This window comes from Thalassophryne amazonica, chromosome 11 (genome assembly GCF_902500255.1).
Source record: "Thalassophryne amazonica chromosome 11, fThaAma1.1, whole genome shotgun sequence".
Lineage (NCBI taxonomy): Eukaryota > Metazoa > Chordata > Actinopteri > Batrachoidiformes > Batrachoididae > Thalassophryne > Thalassophryne amazonica.
In genome coordinates this window covers 110,348,734-110,371,101 of record NC_047113.1, presented here as the reverse complement: position 1 = coordinate 110,371,101, position 22,368 = coordinate 110,348,734, and the positions used below count along the sequence as shown (strand labels likewise).

The following is a 22,368-nucleotide window of genomic DNA, read 5'->3' as shown; positions in this document are numbered from 1 at the left end:
TCAGGCTGTTTCAAGCTGAAAACCTCCACATTTCAGGCTCTATTGATCCAGGACGTCGTGAGAGAAAGAGAAGTTTCAGAAGAAGTCGGTTTCAGCATTTTATCCGAATATTCCACTGTTAAAGGAGATTTTTTTAATGAAAGACGTGCAGACGGGTCCGCGCGTCGGGACGCAGCCGGCGCGGTGCGGCGGCACAGGAAAAACACCTCCGTGTTGATAACCATTTGTAAAATCCAGGCGGCTTTTGAGTATATGAGAAATTGTTTAACAGCTGGACATGTTCCAACTTGTCCTTAAGGCTTCCAACAGAGGTGTTTTTCCTGTGGCGGAGCGTCGCAGCGGCTGCGAGCCGACGCTGCAATCTGCCCGCACGTCTTTCATTAAAAAAATCTCCTTTAACAGTGGAATATCCGGATAAAATGCTGAAACCGACTTCTTCTGAAACTTCTCTGTTCTCTCCCGACGTCCTGGATCAATAGAGCCTGAAATGTGGAGGTTTTCAGCTTGAAAAAGGCTGACGACGGCGCCTGAGAGCGCTGCACGACGTCTCGCACCGTGGGAAGTCCTTAAAGCGACAGTATCACCTCAAAATCTCTCATCAGCTGTTAAAATTTTCACTGAAAACCAGCTTAATTTTTCGAACCGTGTCCACTTCGATGTGTCTCACAGGTTTAGAAAAAATTTTGATCAAACAAAACGCCAGTCTCTCAGCAACTTCTCAGACAAAGGAATTCCGACGAGAGGCTGAACGACTCCTCCCACAAGGAGTGCTCACAGGCGAATGACATCACCGACAGGCGTGGAAAAACTCACGCATGCGCAACGAGGGTTCAAGCATGTCTGACGTAAAAACATATGAATGAAATCCATATAGTTTTTGAAAAAAATAAAAAGGACCTATACTTTATGGACAGACCTCGTACATTAAAAATACATGGATGACACAAGAAAGTGAAAACACTTATCTCCATTGTGGTCCATTTAAAAATCAAATGACAAAATAGAATAAATAATAATAATAGCGTGTATATGATAACAACAACCTAAACAATTTATCAATACATTAAGACAGTAAAAATTACATTATTAAACAGGAAATAAAAGGGTTGAGTTCCTTTTGCTGAGGTCTAAGGCTCAAAAAAACACTTTGGATTCACACTCCATTCCAACTCATTGATTAATTTATTACAACACTTGAAAAATGTCAGCTACCTATTTTATAAACACTGCCCAATCTAGAGCCCGTGATCCCCACGGGCAACATGCTAGTGTTCTTTAACACAGAAAACACCACAATGTGAAGTTTGTCACCTTAAACCAACATTCATTTATTTTTTTTTTCTATACCCACTTACTCCAGTCAAGGGTCACTGTGGGGCTGGAGCCTATCCCAGCAATCACAGGGTGTGAGGCAACGTTCACCCTGGAGAAGTCGCCAGTATATCACAGGGCCACAAACACACCGTCACTCAATCCTGTGGTTAATTTAAAGGTCCCAGTTTCCCAAAGCTCCACGCCTTTGGAAGTAAACATGGGGACTCAAATTTGAGACTCAAGTAGCAGTTAAGTCACACAAACAGTGATCTCAGATTTGAACTGCGACTTGACTTCAAAGATCTGAGACTTGACTTGGACTGAAGGTTCAAGACTTGTCAACAGCATCGGTGTCGGCAAATCCAATGACATTATCGGACTCCGCCGATTCAAAAAGAGCTGCTTATGTAAGAATTGTGTGTGCAACAACTCCGTTTACAGACAGATTTCCCTCAGTTTGTATTTTCTCTCTGTCAAGTCTGCCGCTGCAGCACAAACTGATTTGCAGTAGCTGCAGTGTGCATTTGTTACGGTTGATAGCGGAGTTCAATTGAAATTCAAAATGCAGGCAGTGTGGACACGAGGGACCATATCAACCAAAGTGAGCTATTGTGACAAAATTCCAAAAAGTACAAAGGCGTTTAACAGCCCCAAAAAATCCCATTAATACAGTGCAGCAAAAAACAGCAGAGACTGCAAAGTGAAACAATAAAAAAAACTAGGACCAAAATGACAAAGACTGGGGTAAACACAAGGAACATTAACACATGAGATTATACAGGAAACCGGGCGAGGAGTTTTCACAGGATAAATATGCAATGAACCAGCACCGACTGACAACCAAGGAAGAGCTTAAATAACCAAAGTAAAGAAGGAACAGGTGTGTTGAATCAGGGGAAGGAGGAGGAGCAAGTGCACAGGAGGAGCTGACTGAACAAAATGGACAGCCGTGTGTGATGGGGTCAAAGGTCATGTGACAACTAACAGCAAAAGGTGAACAGAACTGAACAGAATCTGCAGGTGAGTGGAACATAATGAAACATACAGAAAAGGTGTACATAAGGTGACTGCAGAAAACAGTGAGATAATAAGAAGCAATTCACAAAATCACACTGAAAACTAAAGAATGACCAGAATGAAGTACATAACTCAAACTAGTGAGGGAGTGCAACAGAAAAATGAAACAGGACACGAGAACATCACACAAAACCACTGCAAATAAACACTTAAAGGGGCACTAACAGGTGCAAACCACAACAGCATTAGCTGAGTCTGACTCTTCTGAAGCATTGCTTCATTTCGCTGGAGGCAGAGCGCGCTAACCGTGACATAATGGTATTATTGGTTCATGAAAATAAAAGGCAAGCCAGAGAGGTACAGAGCGGTGCCATAAAGTGCTTCATTATGAATTGTCTGCTCCATCTGGTGAGGCTACAAATTCTGAGCATCATATTCCTGGGCAGCGTTAAAGCATCATTTTCATGAAAAGGCTCATTAGATTTCCACGTCCCAACAGCCAGGGGCTGTGAGCATGGACTGGGCCGCCGGGCCACCCGCCCTCGACCGCCACCCAATCCTCTCTGCACCCGACCCCCATGGCCCCCTCTGCAGGTGGTGAACCCACAGGAGGGCGGGCCCACGTCACTCTTTCGGTCTGAGTCAGGCCGGGCCCCATGGGCTAAGGCCCAACCACCAGGCGCTCGCGCGCGAGCCCCAACCCCAGGCCTGGCTCCAGGGTGGGACCCCGGCTCCGCCATACCGGGCTACGTCACGGTCCTTGATCTTTTACTGGTCATGGAGGTTCTGAACTGCCCTTAGTCTGACCCGTCACCTAGGACCTGTTTGCCTTGGGAGACCCTACAGGGAGCACAAAGCCCCCGACAACAGATGCCACTCGGTGGAGTGTCCTTGCCTCAAGTGGAGGAGTTTAAGTATCTCGGGGTCTTGTTCACGAGTGAGGGACGGATGGAGCATGAGATCAATAGACGGATCGGTGCAGCATCTGCAGTGATGCGGTCGCTGTATCGGACCGTCGTGGTAAAGAGAGAGCTGAGTAGGGGGGCAAAGCTCTCGATTTACCGATCGATCTACGTTCCGATCCTCACCTATGGTCATGAGATTTGGCTCATGACCGAAAGAACGAGATCGCGAGTACAAGCGGCCGAGATGAGTTTCCTCCGCAGGGTGGCTGGGTGCTCCCTTAGAGATAGGGTGAGGAGCTCGGTCACTTGGGAGGAGCTTGGAGTCGAGCCGCTGCTCCTCCACGTTGAAAAGAGTCAGTTGATGTGGCTCGGGCATCTTTTCCGGATGCCCCCTGGACACCTCGCTGGAGAGGTGTTCCGGGCACGTCCCACTGGGAGGAGGCCCAGGGGAAGACCCAGGACACGCTGGAGGGACTACATCTCTCGGCTGGCTTGGGAACACCTTGGGGTTCCCCCGGAGGAGCTGGAGGAGGTGTGTGTGGATCGGGAGGTCTGGGCGGCTTTGCTTGAGCTGCTGCCCCCGCGACCCGACTCTGGATAAAGCGGAAGAAAATGGATGGATGGATGCATGGCTCATTAGATTTCAGTGCTGTCTGGCCCGGTGACACAGATGATATTTTAGAACATGAAAATACGATGTAATCCAAATACACAGAACATTGAGAAACTATTCACAGCACCTCAGTTTGTCCACATTTGTTTATGTTACAGCCTTATTCCAAAATGAATGAAAGTCATTTTTCCACAAGCTTCAACACAAATTATCTCAAAATGACATGTACATACATAAGTATTCATATTCTTTGCCATGAAGCTCAAAATTGAGCTCAAGTGCATTCTTTTTCCACTGACCATCATTGAGATGTTTCTACAGTTTAATTGGAGTCCACCTGGGGTAAATTCAGTTGATTGGACATTATTTGGAAAGACACACACCTGTCTACATATAAGGTCCCACAGTTGACAGAACATGTCAGAGCACAAATCAAGCATGAAGTCAAAGGAATTGTCTGTAGACCCCTCAGAATTGTCTGGAGGCATAAATCTGGGGAAAAGTACAGAAACATTTCTGCTGCTTTAAAGGTCTCAATGAGCACAATGGCCTCCATCATCTGTGAATGGAAGAAGTTCAGATCCACCAGGACTCTTCCTAGAGCTGGCCGCCCGTCTGAACTGAGCGATCGGGGGAGAAGGGCCTTAGTCAGGGAGGTGACCAAGAACCCAATGGTCACTCTGTCAGAGCTCCAGCATTCCTCTGTGGAGAGATGAGAACCCTCCAGAAGGACAACCATCTCTGCAGTAATCCACCAATCAGGCCTGTTTGGTAGTGTGGCCAGACAGAAGCCACTCCTTAGTAAAAGGCACATGGCAGCCAACCTGGAGTTTAACAGAAGGCACCTGAAGGACTCTCAGACCAGGAGAAACAAAATTCACTGGTCTAATGAGACAAAGATTGAACTCTTTAGTGTGAATGCCAAATGTCAAGTTTGTAGGAAACCAGGCACCATCCCCATGCCCGTATATAGAGGGGGTTCAGGGGGTTCAACCGAACCCCCCCTGAGAATTCTGCTGATTTTTTTCTGCTGATTTTTTTCTGATCTGGATATCAACGTTATGTATTTTCTTTTCACTGATAATAAGCAACAAACACTAACTGTTACACAGCTATTATCACACACCCTCAAGTTTCAATTTCCTCTGCCAGAGTAATCCCTTAAGTGATGAAAGGGGAAACTGCTAGATAAACTTTTCCTATGGGGGTTGAGAATTTTTTAAAGGGAGCTTCTCCTTCCTGTTGCAAATACTGTAAAGGTGCAAATATTCGCGTGGGATTTATTATGCGAATTTCGCGAGTTAAACAAGGTCGCCAAATGAAATACCGCTATTTTAATACATAACGTACATATATGTACATATTCATAATGTAAACGCGAATATTAATACCGCTAAATGTGAGGTCTGTTAGAAAACTATCCGACCTTTTTATTTTTTGCAAAAAGTATATGGATTTGAATCATGTGCGCTTGCATCAGCCAAGCTTGAACCTTCGTGCGCATGCGTGAGTTTAAAGGCAGGTATAAAGTTTGCATTAATGTTATCTTGGTTCTTCCTGGGTGGTTCTTATGGCAACTGATCCAATCCAAAGCAAGGACTATTTGTATATAAAAATGTATTTCCTAAAATGATACATTTTGGGTTTCAAATGAAATTTATGTAGCTTTTTACCCCTCGAAATCCTCAAAAAGCTTCTGCTTCGAGCCCCGCACAAGGGAGTTTCCCCTCGACCCCACCGGGGGCCCTGTGGCCCACTGGACCCCCAACTCAAGGATTTGAACCCCCTCCTTTCACATTCCTATATACGGCCCTGATCCCTACAGTGAAACATGGTGGTGGCACCATCATGCTGTGGGGATGTTTTTCAGCAGCAGGAACTGGGAGACTAGTCAGGATTGAGGGAAAGATGAATTCAGCAATGTACAGAGACATCCTGGATGAAAACCTGCTCCAGAGCGCTATTGACCTCAGACTAGGGCGACGGTTCATCTTTCAGCAGGACAATGACCCCAAACACACAGCCAAGATGTCAAAGGAGTGGCTTCAGGACAACTCTGTGAATGTCCTTGAGTGGCCCAGCCAGAGTCCAGACCTGAATCTGATTGAACATCTCTGGAGAGATCTGAAAATCATATTCAAGAAGACTTGATGCTGTAATTACTTCCAAAGGTCAGAGGTGGAAAACGCCGGCTTCAGAAAGTAAAAGCCCCACCATGTGTTGTTTCTACCTGTGCATCTAAAATAGGTGATCTCAATAACACTATGTAACACAGTTTTTGTTCCTGGCTTCTAAGTGTTATATTTCAACTGCTTATGTCTAAAGTCTATGGAAAAATGACTACATTCAGCACAAACTTTGATTTTATTTTTTTTTAATGTTCTAAAAGTTTCTTGAAATTTCTAGATAATTCTGGAAACTTCTAGAAAATTCTGGACAGTTCTAGCAGTTAAAGAATATTCTAGAAGACTACTCAGTAGTAGTGAAGGCGAATCGAGAATATTCTTGAAAACAGACAAATTTCAAAATATCATTGTCCTGATCACAGAAGCAAAGTTTCTGTGGAATTACAGCTATTTTCTATTTATTTAAAGCATAACAGGTTAGGAAAACACACTGTGTACCCAGGAACAAAACAAAAATAAAAAGTTGTTACATAGTGTAATTAGTTCATCCACCTGCCTGAAAATCTGAACTAATTACATTCAGCTGGTTTATCAGGTGGGCAGCACAGTGGTTTAGTGGTCGGCACTGTTGCCTCACAGCGAGAAGGTCATGGGTTCGATTCCCACCTGTGGCTTTTCTGTGTGGAGTTTGCATGTTAACGCCGTGTTTGTGTGGGTTCTGTCCGGATGCTCCGGCTTCCTCCCACATCCAAAGACACTCAGGTTAGGTGGACTAGAAACTTTATATTGTCCGTAGATGTGTGTGCGGGTGTGAATGTGTTTGTTTGTCTATATGTGGCTCTGCGACAGACTGGCATCCTGTCCAGGGGGAACCCCGCCTCACACTCCATGACTACTGGGATAAACACCAGCTCCCCGCAACACTTAATTGGACTAAGTGGGTGAAGATGAGTGAGTGAGAGTGGTTTATTAGGTTGGTCTTTTACTTTCTGAAGCCGGGGGGGGGGGGGGGTTCCACCTCTGACAAAGGTGCAAATATTGAGCAAAGGGTGTGAATACTTGTGTACACGTGCTTTTAGGTTTTTATTTTTAATAAATTTGCAAAAAATCCAACACCTTTTTTTCATGTTTTCATTACAGGGTGTTGTGAGTAGAATTTGGAAGGGAAGATGAATTCACTCTATTTTGAAATAAGGCTGCAACATAACACAATGTGGAAAAAGTGAAGCACTGTGACTACGTTCCGGATGTACTGTAAACACTACTGCTAGTTGTGAGAGCAGAGCTGAGACAGGATAGCCAATCAGAGTGCAGCTTTATATCATGTGATGTGTCTGAACCAATAGCCAATTAGAAAACTCATAACCTTCATAATCTGAAGGATATGATGATGGTGATCATGAACAATGATGATGTGGGATATTGATGATACTGATGATTGTGATAACGGTGATTTTGATGGTGATGATGATCGTGGTATTGGTGATAACGGTAATGATAATATCAATGATGACGATGATTATATTAATGGTGATGATGATTATATTGATGCTGATATTGATGATGGTGAATGTGATTAAGGTTATGATGATTATTATGACGATGTGATATTGATGATGATAATGGTGATACTGATGGTGATGATGGTCATATTGATGATCATCATGGTGATAATGATGGTGATACTGATGATAATGGTGATTATGATATTGATGATGGTGACTGATTAAGGTTCTCACAATGATACTGAGGATAATGGTGATGATGGTGATATTGATGATGATGATAATGGTGATGATGATGGTGATATTGATGATGGTGACTGATTAAGGTTCTGACAATGATACTGCTGGTGTTAATGGTAATGGTGATGATGGTGATATTGATGCTCATCATGGTGATAATGATGGCGATATTGATGATAATGGTGATGATGGTGATATTGATGATGGTGACTGTGATTAAGGTTGTGATTATGATGGTGATATTGATGATAATGATTACCATGATATTGATATTGATGGTAATATTAATAATGATGAAAATGATGATGTTGATATTGATAATGTTGATGTTAATGGTGAAGTTGATGATTGTGTTGATGGTGATATTGATGATTGTGTTGATAATGATGATGATAATGATGACAATCATAATATTGATGATAATCATGATGATCGTGATACTGATGATAATGATGACAGTGATGTTCCTGGTGGTGATGATGATGGTGATTGTGATTAAGTTTATGATGATGATGACGACAATGATGATGATGGTAATGTTGATGGTGGCTGTGATTAAGGTTATGATGATGATGATCATGGTATTGATGATGATGATGGTGATATTCATGATGATGATAATCATGATATTGATGCTGATGATAATAATGATGGTGATATTGATGATTGTGTTCATAATGATGATGATGGTGATACTGATGATGGTGACTGATTAAGGCTATGATGATGTTATATTGATGATAATGATGGTAATGATGATCGTGATACTGATGATGATGATGGTGATGATGTTCATTTTTATGATGATAATCATGATGATTGTGAGCGATTAAGGTTATGATGATGAAGGTGATATTTAATCCCCTAGTTTCTCCCGATGTGTAGTAAGTGCCTTGTATGGCAGCACCCTCACATCGGGGTGAATGTGAGGCATTATTTGTAAAGCACTTTGAGCATCTGATGGAGATGGAAAAGTGCCATATAAATGCAGTCCATTTAATGATGATCGTGATATTAGTCAATCAATTTGTCTGGTGGTTGAGTCTCTGGTGGCATATTGATGACAATAATGATGATTGTGATACTGATTTAATTTAATCTTTATTTTACCTGGTTAGTCCCATTGAGATCGAGTTCTCTTTTGCAAGGGACACCTGTGTAATTATAAAGTTTCCACTTCACCTAACCAGCATATCTTTAAATGCGGGAAGTAACCGGAGCACCCAGAGGAACCTCATGCAAACACGGGGAGAACATGCAAACTCCACACAGAAAGGTCACAGGTGAGAATCGACCCCATGGCCTTCTTGCTGTGAGGCAACAGTGCTAACCACTAAGTCACCATGTTGCGGTGATGATAATCATATGATATTGATGATGCAAAGATAGTGATGGTGATGACGATGATAGTGATTGTGACAGTAATTATGAAAATGATGGTTATGATGGTGATACTGATAATGATGATGTTGATGTTAATGGTGATGTTGATGATTCTATTGATTGTGATGATGGTGATGAGAATGATAACCATAATATTGATGATATCATGATGGTGATGTTGCTGGTGGTGATGATGATCGTGATTGTGATTAGGTTTATGATGATGACAATGATGATGATGGTGATGTTGATGCTGTGATTAAATTTATGATGATGATGACAATGATAATGACGGTGATATTAATGATGATCATAGTACAACCCCTGGCAAAAATTATGGAATCACCGGCCTCTGAGGATGTTCATTCTGTTGTTTAATTTTGTAGAAAAAAAGCAGCTCACAGACATGACACAAAACTAAAGTCATTTCAAATGGCAACTTTCTGGCTTTAAGAAACACTATAAGAAATCAGGAAACATAATTGTGGCAGTCAGTAACGGTTACTTTTTTAGATCAAGCAGAGGGAAAAAAAATATGGAATCAATTATGGAATCACCCTGTGAATTTTCATCCCCAAAACTAACACCTGCATCAAATCAGATCTGCTCGTTAGTCTGCATCTAAAAAGGAGTGATCACACCTTGGAGAGCTGTTGCACCAAGTGGACTGACATGAATCATGGCTCCAACACGAGAGATGTCAATTGAAACAAAGGAGAGGATTATCAAACTCTTAAAAGAGGGTAAATCATCACGCAATGTTGCAAAAGATGTTGATTGTTCACAGTCAGCTGTGTCTAAACTCTGGACCAAATACAAACAACATGGGAAGGTTGTTAAAGGCAAACATACTGGTAGACCAAGGAAGACATCAAAGCGTCAAGACAGAAAACCTAAAGCAATATGTCTCAAAAATCGAAAATGCACAACAAAACAAATGAGGAACGAATGGGAGGAAACTGGACTCAACGTCTGTGACCGAACTGTAAGAAACCGCCTAAAGGAAATGGGATTTACATACAGAAAAGCTAAACGATAATGATAACAATAATGATATTGATATTGATGGTGGTAATGATGATGGTGACTGTGATTAAGGCTACAATGATGATGGTGATGAAGTTGATGATGGTGACTGTGATTAAAGTTGTGATGATAATGGTGATATTGATGGTGATAAAATTGATGATTGTGATATTGATGATGATGATAATGATATTGATGGTGGCGATTGTGATTAAGGTTATGATGATGATAAACATGCCATTGATGGTGGCATTATTGATTATAATGATGATGGTAATCTTGATGATGATGATGATAGTTCTGGTTTTGATGGTGGTGACTCTGATTAAGGTTATGATGATAATGTTGATACTGATGATGATGAAATGACGATCATGATATTCATGATGACGATGATGGTGGTGATGATAATGATGATGTGATTTTGATCATGATGATACAGATGGTGATGATGGGATATTGATGATGGTGATTGTGATTAATATTATAATGATAATCATGGTATTGATAATGATGATGGTAATATTGATGGTAATGATGACGATAATATAGATGGTGATGATGGTGATATTGATAATGATGTTGATATTGATGATTATAATGGTGGTAGTGCTGGTGTTAATGGTAATGTTGATGATGGTGAAAATGATGATCGTGACATAGATGATGATGAAAATGATGATCGTGATATTGATAATGATACAGAGAGTGATGATCAGGGGCGTAGGCAGAAATCATAAAATGGGTGGGCCCAGAAAAAATCAGATGGGCCCAACCTTTGGGGTTGTAGGTAAGGTGTAGATATTATAATACACCGTTTGAAAAAGTATGTCTCGTTTGGACATCGGAAGCAACGTTATAACTTAGCCTACAGCACTGGCAAAGTGAGCACACAGACGCAACACGTCAGACACAAGTACTCTTCATGGATAATGCAAGCTGCAGTGCAGCGCCACACACACACACACACACACACACATTCAGTGCAAGTCTGGTAGCCTACTTGGCTGGGCCTAAACCCAAAACGTCAATAAGTATTTAAATAAGGCATTGTTTCAAAAATGAATTCCAAGTTTAATGATGAACACATCTCAGCCAACTGTTAATATTATATTGCAACTGCCACGAATCATGTTGGTGTCCGTTCTGATGGTTTTTAATTTGGCCGCCGAGCCAACCTGTTTTCATGTTGCGGATATATTTTTAATTTTTATTTTAAAGGACTTTACATGACTAAGCTTTGCGTTGCTGCTTGCATTGTCCATGGCGTGCTTGCGTCTGTGTAACTGTGCACACAGCGTCTGTGCCTATTTAGAAGTAAAAAGTAATTAATGGTCTCACACTTACATTTGATGAATCCTTTTAATGCTACAGCAGGAGACGACGGGTTTTTTGTTGAACTCTCTCTCTTATCACGTCATCATAGTCCAATGATTCAGTCAGTTCTCTTTCAAGGGAAAGCACAGAGACTGCATTCAGTCTGAGTCAACATGGATGTTCTGGTGGACGTTTTTATCTGATTAACAGTAGAAAACAGCCGTTCGACGGTGCATGTTGTTATTGGTATTGTGATGAGGGCCCGCAGAAGACTATTTATTTGAGGAAAAATGTGCTCCCTCGTTTATCGCCGGAGTTACGTTCAAAAATAACCCGCGATAAACAAAATCCGGCGAAGTAGTCAGCGCTATTTTTTACAATTATTATAGATGTTTTAAGGCTGTAAAACCCCTCACTACACACTTTATACACTTTTCTCAAACAGGCATTAACATTTTCTCACTTTTCTCTCCTGTGTAAACACTCTCTTTTTTCTTCTGTGCAAGAAGATTATAAACAGACACACACAGAACACAATTTGTGTGCTCTTCCTTCGCTCACTGCCTCCAGAGGTACGGATGCGGGACCCGCAAAGAATCCAAGTCCTCTCTCGGTGGCCACGGAGCTCTGCAGCTGCAGTCAACATCCGGATCAAAACAGCGAGCGTAGTCTCTGGACCTGTTGCCAGATTTGGCACAATTCCGCACAGCAGACAGGAGGAGGTGTGGCCCGCTGCAGCGTTTACTGAGCCTTCAGAAAGCGCATCGGAGGCAGTGAGAGCAATCACTGTGATGCAAACCGGTGCCGCGACCGGCCTGCCTGATAAGGACGCAGAACACAATGCGCCGTAAAAAAAAGCATGCAAAATTGCTCTAAAAAAATCTGCGAGGCCGCGAAAGCTGAACCGTGTTATAGCGAGGGACCACTGTACTCTGAAAATGAATTAATAAAAATCACAGAAGATGAACCAGATTTTTTTGACAAAATGTATTAATTGTTGTTCAGTGCTAATGCAATACCATATCATAGGAATACAATGAGGCAACAACAGGTGACTGTCGAGTGTTGACTCAGCCTTCTCATTGGATGGGGCGGGCCTGGCTGACAAGTGGGCGGGCCCAGGCCCACCCGTGGCTACGCGTAAGGTGATGATGATTAACAATAGAGTGTTAGGAACAAATCAGATGGCTAATAATAAATACATTTATACAAGATATCCTAGTGGCAGCATGGTGGATTAGTCATGAGCGCTGTTGCCTCACAGCAAGAAGGTCATAGGTTTGATTCCCACCTGTGGTCGTTCTGTGTGGAGTTTGCATGTTCTCCCCGTGTTTGTGTGGGTTCCCTTAGGGTGCTCCGGCTTCCTCCCACATCCAAAGACATGCAGGTTAGGTGGACTGGAAACTTTAGATTGTCTGTAGGGTTGAATGTTTTTGTTTGTCTCTATGTGACCCTGCAACAGACTGCCGTCCTGTCCAGGGTCCACCTCACCTCACGCCCTATGAGTGCTGGGATAGGCTCCAGCTCCCCGCGACCCTTAAATGGAGTAAGCGGTTGAAGATGAGTGAGTGAGTGAAGATATCCCAGCTCATCAAGTGAGTAAAACCAGAATTAACTTTAAACATAGTGGGGTTTTTTTCATGGGAGTGGTACTGAATCCAGGCTGAATCCAACAAATTCTTCACACCTCCCTTGAAATCTTGTGATTGCGTTCATGTCAGCATATCACCTCTGTGAGTTCCCTTACTGTGTATATTCTTCAGCATGTAGATTAAAAATATAAAGATACACATTACTTACAAAGTCAGAGAAAAGAAGAAGAGGAAGAACAAGAAGAAGAAGAGGCAGAGAACATGTCCAGAGGCATCGAGAGATGACGAAAGGTAGAAGGGTGGAAGTGAGAGTCGGGACTTTGAATGTTGGCAGTATGACTGGAAAAGGGAGAGAGCTGGCTGACATGATGGAGAGGAGAAAGACAAGGGAAGGGAAGTAAGAGCAGGAACATAGGTGGGTTCAAGTTATTGTATGTGAGGACAGGAAGAGAAATAGTGTTGGGGTCATTTTAAAGGACAAGTATGTTAAGAGTGTGTTGAAGGTTAAGCAAGTGTCTGACAGGGTGATGAGTGTAAAGTTGGAAATTGAAGGGGTGATGATGAATATCATCAGTGCATATGCCCCACAGGTAGGTTGTGAGATGATGGAAAAAGAAGATGCCTGTAGTGAGTTAGATGAGGTGGTGGAGAGTGTGTCCAAGCATGAGAGAGTGGTGATATGAGCGGACTATACTGGACATGTTGGCAAAGGGAACAAAGGTGATGAGGAAGTAATGGGTAGATATGGTATCAAGGATAGGAATGTGGAAGGGCAGATGGTAGCTGATTTAGAAAAAAAGGATGGAAATGGCTGTGGTGAATACCTACTTTAAGAAAAGGGGAGGAGCACAGGGTGACATATTAGAGTGAAGGAAGGTCTACACAGATGGACTACATTCTTTGTAGGAGATGCAAACTAAAAGAATATAGAGACTGTAAGGTGGTGACAGGAGTGCAGCTAGACAGCATAGGAGGGTGGTTTGTAGGATGAGTTTAGAGCTGAAGAAGAAGAAGAGAGTGAGAGCTCAACAAAGGATGAGATGGAGGAAGCTGAAGGAAGAAGACAGGAATGTACTGGGTGTGACATCAGGATAGTGGAAGGAAGACAAGGAGATATGGTGAAAAGTGGAATGTGAAAGAGCAACACGGGGGCACCACAGGGGATGGTCCTGTCTCCCTTTCTGTTCACACTCTACACCTCAGACTTCAGGTTCTGGTCACAGTTCTGCCACCTGCAGACGTTTATGGATGACTCTGCCATTGTGGGCTGCATCAGCGGAGACCAGGAGGCTGAGTAGAGGAGTGTGGTGGATAGGTTTGTGGAGTGGTGTGGACTCAACCACTTGCATTGCAAGATGATGGTGGACTTAAGAAGATGGAAGACCTAGTTACCATCAGTGGAACGGAGGTGGACATTGTAGACTACTACAAGTACACTCTAAAACATGCAGCTGCGTTTAGTTATGTCCACTCGCCACCTCTCTTTAACATAAAGAGCTCTTACAAGTTTTGGATGTTGAACTCAACTTTACACGTTGAGTTCCATAAGTTGAGACATGAACATTACTGCTGAGATCAGTGAAGGTCTCTACAAATTCAATACTTTCACCACATACAGACACTTTTCTGATGTTCAAGTCCAGGAAGTCACTAAAAGCCTAGATCTTTGTATGGATCAAGGACATTCTCAAACCCAGACACTGTGGTTCCTCACTCAGCTTCTCAAGTGCTGCAATCAGCATATCCATTGATTTCACAAAGATCACATTATCATCTGTGAAGTCAAGTTATTAAACCTTTCCTTCCCAATTAAAGCACAGATGTTGCTGGTATCCTCGACCTGACACTTGTACCAATCTCTACGGCAGATTCAAACTGAAGCATTTAGAGTTCTGAAGCATTTAGAGAACAGCTTGCATCATGGCTGCCACTTAAATGTTTCAAGGTTGTTTCATTCATTTCAGAACCTTCTGAAGAAAGGAGGACAGTCCTGATGACATCATTGAAAGAACACAAAACTGTAAAACTAAACCTTATAAACTGATCATTTTCATGAAGCTACATTAAACTGAGTGAGGACAATATTTGTGTGAATAACCCAGTAATTTCTCTCATTAGTCATTCATCAATCTACACGTCGTTCTACTTTTCCACACGTGTGCGTGTCTGGCCCACTGGAGTGGACTGAGCAGCTTCCCTTCACTGAGACTCTGCTGAAAGAAGAAGGTACCATACGCGACCTGCTTCCTCATCATCGCTCACGCATTCAAAACAATCACCCGCAATGTGACGCGCTGACGTGACACGGGTTTTCAGTGACAGCCGGCCCTGATCACCTCCATTTCCCAGCTGAAGTAAGATCCAAACCAAAGCAGGCTCAGGTTTGTGACGACTTCCTGACCTTATGCCTGTAGCGCCCCCTTTAGATCAGAATAAAGACCCTTTCAGATCAACACTAAGCTGTGGATGTGATATGTGGTGTTCTTGCCTGGTGACTTTCGCCAACACCGTCCTGTAGGAGTCACTGTGAGGATCTGGGGGCAGCAGCTGGGCCACCATGCCTCCGGTGGCCGGCGCTCCACGCCGATGACACGTCTGAACCAGCAGGTCCATGTAGCTCTGCAGGAAATGCCGCTCCATACTGACATATTTAATGCGATCTGGCAGCAGGAAGGACTGTCGGTGACCTGGAACAGAAAGAGCAAAGCTGCACATGCACGCTTACGCCTGCATGTCATGTAAACGACAGCGAGTCGGCAGCCCTGTGACTTTTCTTGTATGTGTGTCAAGAAAAGATACTTAATGGGACGGACAAGTGTCTGGAATTGAAATTTACTGAATCTGAATTTAATTGATGTGATGCCGACATGCAGCTGGAGACCCTGAGGTCAGGCGGGTTTGGGTATAAAGGGGTCGGACTGTGTGTTGAGCAGTTTAGTTTGTGAGCTTGGTGAAGGGTGATGACTGCATCGAGTCCTGGACACTGTTTGTCGGCTGTGAGTCAGGACAGTGAAGCACATGTTTGAGCTTTGTGAGTACTGATTTAGCCTAGCCGTAATGGTAAATATGACTGAATTAGCGGGATGATCTCGGTTCAAATAAGTACTCACACGTGACCAACGCATGCAGGGAATACTTTTTAGTTGAACTGTTAATTCATAGGAATTTAATGAAGGATGTGGCAGAATAATCCCACAGATCACCAAATTTATGAATGGAGGAGGTAGAATAATCCCACAGATCACAAAATTTATGAATGGAGGAGGTAGAATAATCCCACAGATCACAAAATGTATGAATGGAGGAGGCAGAATAATCCCACAGATCACCAAATTTATGAATGGAGGAGGTAGAATAATCCCACAGATCACAAAATTTATGAATGGAGGAGGCAGAATAATCCCACAGATCACCAAATTTATGAATGGAGGAGGTAGAATAATCCCACAGATCACAAAATGTATGAATGGAGGAGGCAGAATAATCCCACAGATCACCAAATGTATGAACGGAGGATGCACAATAATCCCACAAATCACCAAATCTATGAATGGAGGAGGCAGAATGATCCCACAGTTCACCAAATCCATTAATGGGGTGGCGGAATAATACCACAGATCACCAAATTTATTGATTGAGGCAGAACAATCCCACAGTTCACCATATTTATTAATAGAGGAGGCGGAATAATCCCACAGATCACCAAATTTATTGATTGAGGCAGAACAATCCCAGAGTTCTCCAAATGTATTAATGAAGGAAGCGGAATAATCCCACAGATCACCAAATTTATTGTTTGAGGCAGAACAATCCCACAGTTCTCCAAATTTATTAATAGAGGACGCGGAATAATCCCACAGATCACCAAATTTATTGATTGAGGCAGAAGAATCCCACAGCTCACCAAATTTGTTGATGAAGGAGGCAGAATAATCCCAGATTCCACAGTTGAGTCCTGCTGAATGCTCTTGTAACTCAAACAGAATCTCTTCCATCTCAAAGGCTGCGAGGACGTTTTCAATCAGCACCGTGGCCTTGATGGATCCTCGTGGAAGAGCCAGCTGGACACAGTCAAATGAGTCATTCCACCTACACAGAAATTACTGCACGACTACTACTACAGTACTGTGCTGATTCAAGTGTTTTACAGATTATAAAAATACTGTGAACCTGCTAAATAACTAATATTTAAAAATAAATAAATAGAATATATGGCTAATGTCCATATCTATATCTGCGTATGTGTGTCTGTCTCGGTGTCTGTCTGTTTTTGTGTCTGTGTGTGTATGTGTGTGTGTCTTTGTGTCTCTGTGTATGTGTGTCTGTCTTGGTGTCTGTCTGTCTTTGTGTGTGTGTGTCTCTGTGTATGTGTGCCTGTGTGTCTGTCTTTGTGTGTGTGTGTCTCTGTGTATGTGTGCCTGTGTGCCTGTCTTTGTGTGTGTGTGTGTGTGTCTCTGTGTATGTGTGCCTGTGTGTCTGTCTTTGTGTGTGTGTGTGTGTGTGTCTTTGTGTCTGTGTGTATGTGTGTCTGTCTTGGTGTCTGTGTGTGTCTTTGTGTCTCTGTGTATGTGTGTCTGTCTTGGTGTCTGTCTGTCTTTGTGTGTGTGTGTCTCTGTGTATGTGTGCCTGTCTGTCTGTCTTTGTGTGTGTGTGTCTCTGTGTATGTGTGCCTGTGTGTCTGTCTTTGTGTGTGTGTGTGTGTGTCTCTGTGTATGTGTGCCTGTGTGTCTGTCTTTGTGTGTGTGTGTCTATGTGTATGTGTGCCTGTGTGTCTGTCTTTGTGTGTGTGTGTGTCTTTGTGTGTTTCTCTGTGTATGTGTGTCTGTCTTTGTGTCTGTGAGTCTCTGTGTCTCTGTGTATGTGTCTTTGTGTCTGTGTGTATGTCTTTGTGTATGTGTGTCTGTCTTGGTGTCTGTCTGTCTTTGTGTGTGTGTCTCTGTGTATGTGTGTCTGTCTTTGTGTCTGTGTCTTTGTGTATGTGTGTCTGTCTTGGTGTCTGTCTGTCTTTGTGTGTGTGTGTCTCTGTGTATGTGTGTCTGTGTGTCTGTCTTTGTGTGTGTGTGTCTGTGTGTCTGTGTATGTGTGTGTGTGTCTTTGTGTCTGTGTGTATGTCTTTGTGTATGTGTGTCTGTCTTGGTGTCTGTCTGTCTTTGTGTGTGTGTGTGTGTGTCTCTGTGTATGTGTGTCTGTCTTTGTGTGTGTGTGTCTTTGTGTGTGTGTGTGTGTCTCTGTGTATGTGTGTCTGTCTTTGTGTGTGTGTGTCTCTGTGTATGTGTGTGTGTCTTTGTGTCTGTGTGTATGTGTGTCTGTCTTGGTGTCTGTCTGTCTTTGTGTGTGTGTTTCTGTGTATGTGTGTTTGTCTTTGTGTCTGTGTGTATGTGTGTCTGTCTTGGTGTCTGTCTGTCTTTGTGTGTGTGTCAGTCTTTGTGTCTCTGTGTATGTGTGTCTGTCTTGGTGTCTGTCTGTCATTGTGTGTGTGTGTCTCTGTGTATGTGTGTCTGTCTTTGTGTCTGTGTGTATGTGTGTCTGTCTTGGTGTTTGTCTGTCTGTCTTTGTGTGTGTGTGTGTGTGTGTGTCTCTGTGTATGTGTGTCTGTCTGTGTGTATGTGTGTCTGTCTTGGTGTCTGTCTTTGTGTGTGTGTGTCTCTGTGTATGTGTGTCTGTCTTGGTGTGTGTGTCTCTGTGTATGTGTGTCTGTCTTTGTGTCTGTGTGTATGTGTGTCTGTCTTGGTGTCTGTCTGTCTGTCTGTCTTTGTGTGTGTGTCTCTGTGTATGTCTGTCTGTCTTTGTGTGTGTGTCTCTGTGTATGTGTGTCTGTCTTTGTGTCTCTGTGTATGTGTGTCTGTCTTGGTGTCTGTCTGTCTGTCTTTGTGTGTGTGTGTCTCTGTGTATGTGTGTCTGTGTCAGTGTGCTTCTCTGTGTATGTGTGTCTGTCTGTGTGTGTGTGTGTCTGTCTGTGTGTCTCTGTATGTGTGTCTGTCTTTGTGTGTGTGTCTGTCTCTGTAAGTCTGCCTTTGTGTCTGTCTTTGTGTGTGTGTCTGTGTCTCTGTGTATGTGTGTCTGTCTCTGTGTCTCTGTGTATGTGCGTCTGTCTTTGTGTCTGTGTGTCTCTGTGTATGTGTGTCTGTCTTTGTGTCTGTCTGTCTGTCTCTGTGTGTCTCTGTGTGTCCAGGTTGGTGACCAGGAACTAAACAGATTTAGGACAGACTGTCTCAGCAGGATGTGTGTCTAAAGATCCAGATGATTTATTAGAGCTCAAAGTGAAACGAATAAAACCGTGTAGACAACTTGGTGAAGGACCAGGATACCAAATACTAACAAAAATACAGTTCTTTACAGAAGAAATAAACAGAACGCAGTACTCACAAACTGGACTGGGAATAAATGCAGACCTCTCTGACCCACAAGGAAAGACACACAAGGTGTGGTTTAAATACGTAGACTCAAGAAAATCAGGTGCAAATAATCAAAGCCAATCAAAACGTGAAGAACTTAAAATGAACACACAGGCGCAGTAAAACCAAGGCATCCACAAGACAGAATCTAAAGGCCCGGTCCCACTGGCGTTTAGGATGATTTGCATATGAATTGCGCAGAGAATTGGTTCATATTCACTAAACGTCCGCAACATCCGTGAAACATGCTTGTATGAGTCGGCCGACAACCGCACACGTCTGCAATTATCCGCAGAGGCACATTTTTCCGTTGCCAAGATTTTTGAGCTGCACAAAATTTTGGCAGCGGATGACATCCGCCTTACATACTCCATACATACTCACTACATATTCCATACATACTCAATGCATACTCCAGACATCCTCACTACTTACTCAATACATACTCCATAGATACTCACTGCATACTCCAGACATACTCACTACTTACTCAATACATACTCCATACATACTACATATTCCATACATACTCCATACATACTCACTACATATTCCATACATACTCACTGCATACTCCAGACATACTCACTACTTACTCAATACATACTCCATACATACGCAATACATACTCCATACATACTCGCTGCATACTCCAGACATACTCACTACATATTCCATACATACTCAATGCATACTCCAGACATACTCACTACTTACTCAATACATACTCCATAGATACTCACTGCATACTCCAGACATACTCACTACTTACTCAATACATACTCCATACATACTACATATTCCATACATACTCCATACATACTCACTACATATTCCATACATACTCACTGCATACTCCAGACATACTCACTACTTACTCAATAAATACTCCATACATACTCAATACATACTCCATACATACTCGCTGCATACTCCATACATACTCACTACATATTCCATACATACTCAATGCATACTCCAGACATACTCACTACTTACTCAATACATACTCCATAGATACTCACTGCATACTCCAGACATACTCACTACTTACTCAATACATACTCCATACATACTACATATTCCATACATACTCCATACATACTCACTACATATTCCATACATACTCACTGCATACTCCAGACATACTCACTACTTACTCAATACATACTCCACACATACTCAATACATACTCCATACATACTCGCTGCATACTCCAGACATACTCACTACTTGCTAAATACATACTCCATACATACTCACTACATATTCCATACATAGTCACTGCATACTCCAGACATACTCACTACTTACTCAATACATACTCCATACATACTCACTGCATACTCCAGACATACTCAATACATACTCCATACATGCTCACTGCATACTCCATACATACTCACTACATACTCCATACATCCTCACTACTTTACTCAATACATACTCCATACATACTCAATACATACTCCATACATGTTCACTGCATACTCCATCCATACTCAATACATACTCCATACATACTCACTACTTATCCACTGATATCCGCAACTGATGGGGATTTGTGCAGCAGACTGGGACAGTGTGTAAAACAGATATTTTGCGTGCCCATCATGTCCACATCACAAACTAAAATAAGATGTAGCGACTGCATACAGAGTGGCCACGAATAAAGTGTTTGTATTACATCAGCTTTGCATCCGATTTGTGGACAATTTGTGAATGCACAACAAACACTCCACGTAAACCCAAAGTACCATGGCAGACATCCACATACCTGCCAGTCAGTGCCAGTCCAGCTGTGGAAACGTACAGATATAGTTATGGATCCCCAAAAATGCCATCCAACAACATAAAGGCGCACTGACACGAGCATGTTTTGCTTCACGCAGCAGCACGACCTGTGTCATGATGATCCCACCCGCTGTGTTCACAGCTGGACGCCGTTCTTTGTTCTACCGGCTGCCACACGCTCTGTGCTGGACGCTGTGTATATAAAATAATTATTTTGTGGTGGATTAATCATGTTTTCTGGAAATTCACCGTTGAAAACGGCTCTAATCACTTCCTGAATCACAGAGGAGGCTGCAGCCCTAACGGCTAACAAGCTGCAGAAAGCATTTTGAGCCGTCTAAAAGGGTAATTATTTGACTTGTTTACATTGTCAAGGCTTGATTAAACAGTTTTTTTCTTTCTTGTCTGCAGCTGTTACAGTATTTATTCCTGTGTTTATAACAGATTTCCCTTCGTTCAGACGAGCTGCGCTCTGATGCGATCCGCTGACGTCACCACTAACCCTGTTCACTGCTTGTTTTCTTCAATCAACTTGTCCAAGTCCAGCAATTGAATAGTGATGCTGAAAGGCCCGAGTGCACTTCATTTATGACCACAATGCAGATGCCATGCATGCGCACAACACGTGCGCAATGCATTGTCAATACATCTGTAATATCTCTGTGATAATCACAATGCGTCCAATCCGTTTGCTCAATACATGTGTTATACATCCGTGACTGTTTGTCATATATTCTCTATATATTATTGATATATCCGTAATTCATACTGAGACATCTGTCATTTTTGGCCACTTTTGTTGCGGACGACAACAAACGCCCAACATTTGTATACTCAATTCATGCTGTAATTAATCCCCTCCGCAGTGGGACTGGGCCTTAACACAAGAGAATCACCCACAACAACTGAACACCTAAAAGAAAACAAACATTTAATGGAATAATCAAAACGACCAGTGGCGGCTGGCCCATAGGGGGCGCTGGGGCGCCGCTCTCCCACATGTGGAGAGGAAAAATGATAAAATATATATTTTTAAAAAGTATTATCAATGTCAGATTTACTTAACCTGTGCCTAAATTATTAAAATAACATTTCCACCATCTGACTCTCATTCAACACTGAATTTCCACAGACAGAAGCA

At 42.6% G+C, this 22,368-nt stretch overlaps 1 protein-coding gene across 1 annotated transcript in view; it reads right to left on the bottom strand.

The window, feature by feature from the left end:
* The window catches only part of mlsl (malate synthase-like), a 149,644-nt gene that overhangs the window by 59,497 nt on the left and 67,779 nt on the right, over nucleotides 1-22,368 (bottom strand). Inside the window, 2 exon segments of the mRNA XM_034180985.1 lie at nucleotides 15,527-15,725; nucleotides 16,943-17,099. Of these exon segments, the coding sequence (XP_034036876.1) occupies nucleotides 15,527-15,725; nucleotides 16,943-17,099 (356 nt within the window).